Raw genomic sequence first — 9,503 nt, 5'->3', positions numbered from 1 at the left:
TTTTGACCGCATAACGGGCGAATTATTCGATCGAAATTTCTCCCGTAAAACGGGCATTTTGTATGACGAGCGGTCGTATGACGAGGTACCACTTTGTGTGTGTGTGTATATATATATATATATATATATATATATATATATATATATATATATATATATATATATTAGCAACACTTTAGAACCCAAAACACAATGCACACACACACTCGTTCAACACACGGTCATAACTTGTTATCTCTTTTCCTTTTACAACTTCTCATCTATTCAACAGGGTAAAAAATGCAATATCACTAACATAACTTTCTTTCTATGACCGTCATAGACACTGTGCAGGATAATGATGGCCGAAGGTAGCGTGCTAAATGCTATTCCATGTGCACGACCCGAGACTCGCATTCACGCCCGTAATTCAAAAGTAAATAAACATTAATAAACATTACCTCTTTTCTCACACGCTACACAGTGTATATTACAAACCCCAAACTCAACCAGCCTTTACAACAAACAGCATACCTTGACACACAAGGGGAAATAATTACAACAGTGAGACGTTGTTGTTTCTTCAATCCAACTCTTTAGTGTAAAGATTCAACACATCTCCCGTGCCTCAAGCTATTTGCTAAGACATCAATAATCAAATACTGATATTCTTTAACATGTCCCACACTTGCCATGTGGATCAAAGGATCAACAATCGAACACCAATAAATACATCCAATCCAAACTTGTACATTCTCAACACGCAATCGTTAATAAATCAAACACTAGCATGTCACACTGGTGTGTGATATTTTCAGATGGAATGTACTTTTATTCTATGCCTTTTAAATGTGTGGGTCCTTTTGGTTTGGGGAGTTGGATATTCTTTTTTAGCAATTGGGAAAAACAACTGTAATGTGTCACTGTCAATCATGAGTTACTGAAAATGCACATTTGAAATAAATAAATTGTACTGGAAAATGAAACATTTCTCGAAGGTGTCTATAACCCAAAAGAGACTTTTTAAACAATTTCCAAAACGGGCCGTAATTTGTGACTCATAGTCATGTTTTAGTGTACACTTCTGCAATATTGAATACTTAGTGAAAGTATTGATAAATTTCTGATAAACATTCATAATTATTTAGTTACATTTACATTTACTAAGCGAATGGTTAGCACGTTGGCCTTACAGTTCCGAGGTCATGGGTTCAAAATACACACAAGAACCCACACAGGTGAAAAACCATAGTCAGGACGAATTTACTCAATGGACGTTTTCCCCTTTTCGTCCTATGCATGTGATTTTATCTAATCCAAGAGTGTTTGCTCAACAGATTTAACTCGTCAGTGACGTTAAATGGCGATCTGACAAGAGTAAACACATTATAAGATATTTTCCCAGTTAATTTTCGTTCATTTTCACTTTTTGAACTTGTGTTTTCTGTTTATTTTTTAACTACTATTGCCTTTTTTTAAATATAAGAAAATGTGAAATGTAAATCTTCATTGCAGGGTTCAAACTTAGTCAGGACCACCACCTTTTCTCCTGTTCACAACTAACTGGGATAGGCCCCAACAACCACACGACCCCCATGAGGATAAGCAATACAGAAGATGAACAAATGAACCTTTTACACCCCCCTCATGAAATAAAAAAAGTTCCCCTTTTTAACAAAACATGCAACCATTCCATAAACGTGTAGGTAAATCCAATCATTGTAACAACCAACTGCCTCTACTCAAATGTAAAATAATAAAAACTACCCTCACAAGATATTCCAAGACTGTTGAACAAGACACAAAGAGCCAAATTTTTAAACTGTCAGACTGAACCCTTATGGTCCCCTAAAATTATAAACGCATTGTTGATTCGTTTCCTGTCTCTTATGTCTTACACTCTACTGGGACCATGAAAAAAAGTGCTAAAACAGTGAATTTCGCTGGATTCATCTGTTGAAGGCATTTTTTCATTGATAATACAGTTCCAGACTCTGGGTTAAAAGTTCTCTTTAGATTTTTTGTCCGAACATTGTCACCTAACGGAAATGTATCTTGATGAAAATATCTGGAAAAACTCAAATCTGGTGCTGTGGTTTTTGCTTGTTTAAACATGTGCTGCTCCCGCTCTGACAAAGAAGTGGGTTGTATTTGAAGGAATTCTTCAATTCCACAGTCATCACTGACATTAAAGTTAGCTGACCAAAATGTCAGGTGGTTGATGTTTGACATAGCTTTCGCCAAAATGTATAAACTACCATTTCAGATGATCACGCTAGATCAAAATGATACATTTCAAACAATTTTCAACAGTGTGATTTCTGGATTTTTCTTTTTAAGGTGGACCTGCACCTACGATGAAAATGTCAGAACACCATGATTTCTAAGTGGGAGAACTTGCAATATAGCTGGGTGTTCAAATACTTATATTGAACTCACTGAATGTGGTTATAAAGACACAATAGGATGCTTTTTGTATTGAAAGAAACTTTCATCATGGCCAATAGTGGATGCATGGATACTGTGCTGTCTAACTTAAAAATGTTATTTCTCTTTGAAGAAAACCTTTGATAAATTATAAAGACACAAATGTCCCACCCAAAACATGGCCCGAACACAAAACTTCACCTTAATCAAAAATCAGTTTTAAACAGTGAAAAATAGTGCTTGAGTGCATTTTTTAAAATCTCAGCTATGATTTTGCATTCAAATATCTTTTTTCTTTGATTAAAGAGTTTTTTTGAGGTTATGAATTGTTTGAATGCACATCAATATTTCGACCAAGGGATTTCTTTTTATTGAATGATAAGACAATAATTACAAATATAATCAGAAATGTACCTCCATTAATGTAGTTTAACAATATACTCACGATAGAAAAAATAATCCAGAATTATCAGAGAAGAGTTATTTTTTCAATGATCCACAAACTGGTTCTTTTTAATTCTGCTGGGCAAAATGCCACCCACCTATTACTTCATGTTTGGCAACTAGCACCTTATTGGGCTACTGTAGCACCATCTTTGCAGTGATGTGAACGACTGTTGAAGGAAGAGCACTCTGTCTTCCTTCTCGGGTTCGATTAATTTTGGATGTGGAAGATGTTGGGTGTCCAAATACAGGCTGAAGGCGAGAAACAGTGACTTCAAAGCTTTTATTACAGAATATTCTGAGCACAGGTGAACCACAGGCAAGGCTGTCGACAACAAATGCGCCGAGACAGACAACTTACATTCATTCACCTTTATTCTCTAAAGAGGGTGGTACCGAAACCGAACAGGGATGGGATTTTCCCCTGCTTCAGACAGTAAGCTATTTGTTATGAACCGGCAAATAGAAGATAACGACAATGTTGCAAGTCTTCCAGGATAAGCCATTTGTTATGAACCGGCAAATAGAAGATAACGGGACACATCTGGCTACAGGACAGAGCTCTACAAAGGAGAAGCTTGAGACTCATGGAGTAATGACTAGAAACAGGCAAAATACACATTTCATATGAGACCCACTTCAGGACCCAGCTATTTGCAAAGCCCCTCTTTTTAGGCAATGAATCGAATATTTGTCCCAATAATATTGCAGGTAAAAAAAATCCATGTTTTTTTAAATTCCAAACGGAGTTTATAAGTAAAATAGATCAAATTTGAGTTACAATTTTTAACTTATGTCCACATTTTTGTTAACTGGTAAATCATGGGAAATAAAAGTGATTATTTCGTTTTGCCTCACACGATCAAAATGATTCCACACTGGGGAAAACTTCTCAGAACGAGCCATAATTACGCCAAAGTCCGTCCAACAGACCCACGACACTTTGATACAGTTTATTTCTTTAAACTATTATCACACTTTGGCCAAACGATACTTTTCCTGTTCCGGTCACGTGATTCTTTCTGAAAGCTTTACACGCCCCAATGTGGGCTTTCTCTCTTGAGCTATCGGAACAGTGCTGACGCACCAGCGTCGCTCGTTCCATCACTATTTATCAGCAAAACCTGCTTTATCTTAGTCCAGCTAGCAGCTATCAAAGAAACAAGTCGTTGACTAGCTTGTTTATGCTTTAGCTTAATTTAGCTAGCACCTATCAAAGGAAAAAGTCGTCGTATAGCTTGTTTATGCTTTAGCTTAGCTAGCAGCTATCAAGGGAACAAGTCGACGAAGAACTCGTTGTAGGTTTCCTGGCTATTTTAGCTCAGCATAGCTAGCAGCTATCAAAGTCGCTGCCATCATCAGAATTCACGTGTGGAAATGTCGGCAAGAACACAACCGTCAAAGCTCCAGGAGGAACTTTTTGAGGTCAAACAGGAGCATTCAACTCACGAGCAATCGACAGTTTGCAACATAACGCACGAGAAAGTTTTTCTTCATAGACTAGAGGGTGGGTACACTTTTTATTTCCATATATTCCCTTAAAGGTATTCTATTGACATGACACTATAGTAGCGTACGTACATTTTCATGAATTTGCACTAGCACCATTCGAAGAAAGACGTAATAAATTCTATTTCTATTTAAATGTAACCACTCTAGGAGGGAAAGAATGAGTCTCAACGCGTGTTAATACTTAACAACGGCATTAAACAGTAGCTTTCCTTTTATTGTATCCTTATCACAAACAATGTATTTTTCAAATTACGCAAAGCGCGAGCGCCCCCCAGAGGCGTTCAATAGTCACTCCTGCTTATCGCCCTCCATTTTTGGCTTCATGCTTGAGGGACAAAACACTTATTTGCATGCTCTAAATTGAAAATTCAAAAAATAGAGATGTAGATGCACTAAACAACAACGAGAGCAGCGTTCAAACAACGTTGTCAAAGTTGCGGCCCGAGGGCCAAATCTGGCCCACTGCCACTCCGTGGTGCGGCCTGCGAAAGTACTTCATATTTAATGCTAAAATTCAAATGCAGCTTATAAATAAATAGAATGTTAACTATCATCAGAGATCATCACTACATCACTGTGCACAGACATTGAGGTATGGTCCTCCAAGGCAAGAGCGCTTCACCTCATAGAACTACCAGTACCATCAGAGGAGGGGGTCGAGACCACTTTCGAGCGCAAGAAGGCCGAATACTTGAATCTGGCAGCCGAGTGCCAGAAAATTGTCTGGAAATGCACCATCTACCCAGTCGAGGTTTGCTGCCGAGGCTACGTTGGGCTTGTCCCACTGTTTTTAATCCTAACATTCATTCATTCATTTTCTGATATGCTAAATCTTGTATAGGGGGTGCTGGAGCCTATCCCAGCTGCCTTTGTGCCAGAGGCGAGGAACACCCTGAATCGGTGGCCAGCCAATCGCAGAGCACGAGGAGAAAAACAACCATTCACGCTCACACTCATACCTAGGGGCAATTTAGAGTGTCCACTCAGACTATACCTCTATTTCAATCTCATTAATCCCCCAAATAATAATAAACCTGCTACTGAAAAATAGATAATGCTTTTTTTAATGCCTCCCCTTTGGCAAAAGCATCTTAACAGAATTAAAATCTAAAACATAAAAGAGAATGTTTACAATGAAAAGGTTCCAAAAAGATTTGACTAATTTTAAGGAGCTACATCACCAGTGAAGAAACTTTTCTGACCAATAGTGCCATACTTTGAAAAATGCACCTATAAACAGTTTTCAACTCATGTTGCTGTTGACGAGAATACTACAGTGGTACCTCGAGATACGAGCTTAATCCGTTCCGGAACTGAGCTCGTATGACGAGATTCTCGTAACTCGAGCGGACGTTTTCCATTGAAATGAATGGAAAACAAATTAATTCGTTCCAGCCCTCTGAAAAAACACCAAAAACAGGATATTGGATTGGAAAAAATGTTTTATTTCTTCTAATTCGCCATCTATTAACAAAGTAACACATAACTAGTGGTTTAATAGTAATAAAATGTGTTTAATCTAACTAAAATTGGGCAGATTTCGCCGACGGGAGACAGAGACGTTTGGGGGCGTGGGCGGGGGGTTCCTTTTTTTTCCCACGACAACGCACTCGTAAACGGAACAAACAAATTTAAATTAACTTGGATTAATATATACAGACACTCAAACATACGTTTAATGTAACTTTACACAAAACTGAATTCTAATTTTGTTGTAATCTTTTGTTACCTTCGTTTTTCGGGTTGGCGGTTTGCCATGCCTCCGCCCTCACGTTCGCTATCGATGGACTGTTTGCTGTTGTATTGCCTTCAAAATATTGCCAAAATGATGCACACAAATGTCCTCACAATAGGATAACGCACGACCACTTGCCAACGAGAAATAGTCTTTAAGGAACGATCGCGGGACCTTTCCTAAGAAAGAATAACAGGAAATGACATAGCTGAGCTTCCAACGTAGTGATTGTGGGTAATGAAGTTTTATTCTGAGAAAGAGTGCCATTGCCTATCGGCGTTGTGTGCAGGAGTATACTTCATTACCCAGAAAGCCCTCTTTTTTCATGCGCGTTGTGCGTTTCCTGGTCGTATGAGAAACTCGTCTGAATTATTTAGTTCCGTGCTCGTAAATATTGTTATACACGAAAGATATGCAAAAAAGACCTGGTTTGGTCGCATCATGAAATTTTGACCGCATAACGGGTGAATTATTCGATCGAAATTTCCCCCGTAAGACGAGCATTTTGTATGACGAGCGGTCGTATGACGAGGTACCACTGTACAGTAGTAAGTACTGCATTGTGACGAAATGAATGTATGGCGCCCTCTTCCGTTTGGTTTCATTTCTGTGAACAATAAATTCAGTCATTTTATAATTAGAAAATGGTTAATCAATTATCTTTGTATCTTTGCAGGTTTCAGAAATGATGTTGGTGCTGATGGGCAGGAGTCTGTTGACCTTGAAGGGGAAGTTGAGCTCCCCCAAATCAAAGAGGAGGAGCCAGAGTTCCCTCAACAACAAAAGGGAGACGAGCAACTTCCAATCAAAAGGGAGGAAGATGATTTCACCTGGTCTCTTCGTGAGTTCGTAAAGAGGGAAGATGTTCTGGGCGTGGCCAGCGGAGGAGCGGAGCCTGCAAACACCAAAACATGGCCCCTAATTAAAGAGGAGGAGCCAGAGTTCCCTCAAAAACAAATGGGAGAAGAGCAACTTCCAATCAAAAAGGAGGAAGATCATTTCACCTGGTCATCAGGTGAGTCCGTTAAAAGGGATGATCTGGGCGTGGTCAGCGAAGGAGCGGAGCCTGCAAACGCCTCAGCATGGCCCCAAATTAAAGAGGAGCAGCAGCCAGAGTTCCCTCAACAGTGCAAAAGAGAAGAGCAACCTCCAATCAAAAACGAGGAATGTGTCAAATGGTCAACTGGTGAGCCTTTCAAGAGTGAAGATGATCTGGGCATGGCCAACAGAGGGGCGGAGCTTCTAAACGGCAGTTCTACAGAAGGATGGCGAGCAGAAAATTTAATTGCTCCTTTATTAGATGGCAGCGACTTGCTTTTTGACGATGATGTTGAAGATGTTAAGAAAAAGCCGAGTGGCGACAAACTTTGCAAATGCTTTCAGTGTGGGAAAACTTTTGGGAAAAAGTCTTCTTTGAAAACACATATGAGGAGCCACACTGGGGAGAAACCCTTATCATGTACAGTTTGCGGTCAAACATTCACACTGAAGGGACACTTAAATAGACATGCAAGAACACACACAGGTGAAAAGCCATTTTCATGTTCAGTTTGTGGTCAAACATTCATACAGAAGGGAAACTTAATTAGTCATGCAAGAATCCACACGGGTGAAAAGCCATTTTCGTGTCCAGTTTGTGGTCAAGCATTCACACAAAAGGGAAGCTTAGTTTGTCATGCAAGAACCCACACTGGTGAAAAACCATTTGCGTGTTCAGTTTGTGGTCAAGCATTCACACACAAGGAAAGCTTAGTTTATCATGCAAGAACCCACACTGGTGAAAAACCATTTTCGTGTCCAGTTTGTGGTCAAGCATTCACACACAAGGAAACCTTAAAAGGGCACCTAAGAACCCACACTGGTGAAAAACCATTTTTGTGTTCAGTTTGTGGTAAAAGATTTACAAAGAAGGGAACCTTAAAAGGGCACACAAGAACCCACACTGGTGAAAAACCATTTTCGTGTTCAGTTTGTGGTCAAAGATTCACACAGAAGAGAAACTTAAATAGTCACGCAAAAACACACACAGGTGAAAATACATTTTCGTGTTCAGTTTGTGGTAAAAGATTTACAGAGAAGGGAACCTTAAAAAGGCACACAAGAATCCACACTGGTGAAAAACCATTTTCGTGCTCAGTTTGTGATAAAAGATTTACAGAGAAGGGAAGCTTAGTTTATCATGCAAGAACCCACACTGGTGAAAAACCATTTGTGTGTTCAGTTTGTGGTCAAGCATTCACACACAAGAAAAGCGTAGTTTATCATGCAAGAACCCACACTGGTGAAAAACCATTCGTGTGTTCAGTTTGTGGTCAAGCATTCACACACAAGGGAATCTTAATTAGTCATGTAAGAACACACACGGGTGAAAAGCCATTTTCGTGTTCAGTTTGTGGTCAGACATTTACACAGAAGGGAAACTTAAATAAGCACGAAATAATCCACACAAGTGAAAAACAATTTTCGTGCTCAGTTTGTGGTCAGACATTTACACAGAAGGGACACTTAAATAGGCACGAAATAATCCACACAGGTGAAAAACAATTTTCGTGCTCAGTTTGTGGTAAAAGATTCACACAGAAGGGAAACTTAATTATTCATGCAAGAACCCACACTGGTGAAAAACCATTTTCGTGTTCAGTTTGTGGTCAAGCATTCGCAGATAAGCGAATCTTACGATGCCATATAAGAACCCACACTGGTGAAAAACCCTTTTCTTGCTCGATTTGTGGTCAAGCTTTCTCTCAAACGCACCAGTTAAAAAGCCACACAAGAACCCACACTGATGACCCGCCCAGTTAATGTTCAAACATTTTCACAGAAGGGAACCTGAAAAGAAAACTTAACATCACACCGATGGCATACTTAAAAAGCCATGCAGGAACACATACTGGTGAAAAACCATTTGCATGCTCAGTTTGTGGTAAAAGATTTACAGAGAATGGAAGCTTAAAAAAACACGTAATAACCCACAATGGTGAAAAACCATTTTCGTGTTCTGTTTGTAGTCAAACACACAAGGAAAGCTTAAAAAGGCACACAAGATTCCACACTGCTGAAAAAACGTTTTCGTGTTCAGATTGCGGTAAAGCCATTTCTCAAAAGCAAGATTTACAAAGACACACAAGAACCCACACTGGCAAAAATCAAACTCCTGCTCAGTTTGTGGTCGGACATTTTCCCAAAGGAGAAGCTTAAAAGAACACATTAACCCACACTGGAGAACAATGTTTTCCTGTTCAGTCTGGCCACAGATTCGCTGCAACGGCCCAATTAAAAAGCCTCACAATTGAAAAACCTGAAAAGAAGACTTAACCCACACAGGAGAAAAGCCCTTTTTTTGCTCAATTTGTGGCAGGAATATCTTAAAAACACAATTACCCACATTGGTCAGAAACCCTTTTCC

The 9,503-nt window shown here is 39.3% G+C and overlaps 1 protein-coding gene across 1 annotated transcript; it reads left to right on the top strand.

Annotated features, from left to right (window-relative positions):
- The first annotated feature begins 3,913 nt into the window (after positions 1 to 3,913).
- Positions 3,914 to 9,040, top strand: LOC144065523 (uncharacterized). The gene is made up of 3 exons (XM_077588453.1): positions 3,914 to 4,357; positions 4,947 to 5,113; positions 6,774 to 9,040. Exons 2-3 carry the CDS (start codon positions 4,957 to 4,959, stop codon positions 8,897 to 8,899), a joined length of 2,283 nt encoding a protein of 760 aa, XP_077444579.1. The 5' UTR covers positions 3,914 to 4,357; positions 4,947 to 4,956; the 3' UTR covers positions 8,900 to 9,040.
- Positions 9,041 to 9,503: the final 463 nt, after the last annotated feature.

The sequence above is a fragment of the Stigmatopora argus genome, chromosome 20 (assembly GCF_051989625.1).
Source record: "Stigmatopora argus isolate UIUO_Sarg chromosome 20, RoL_Sarg_1.0, whole genome shotgun sequence".
Taxonomy (NCBI): domain Eukaryota; kingdom Metazoa; phylum Chordata; class Actinopteri; order Syngnathiformes; family Syngnathidae; genus Stigmatopora; species Stigmatopora argus.
The sequence above is the reverse complement of the archived record's forward strand: the minus strand, read 5'-3'. Positions and strand labels throughout refer to the sequence as shown.

Coding starts and splice junctions, on each gene's coding strand:
- LOC144065523 (XM_077588453.1), top strand. CDS start 4,957: ATGGTCCTCCAAGGCAAGAGCGCTTCACCTCATAGAACTACCAGTACC. Junction 5,114..6,773: donor GCACCATCTACCCAGTCGAG/GTTTGCTGCCGA, acceptor GTATCTTTGCAG/GTTTCAGAAATGATGTTGGT.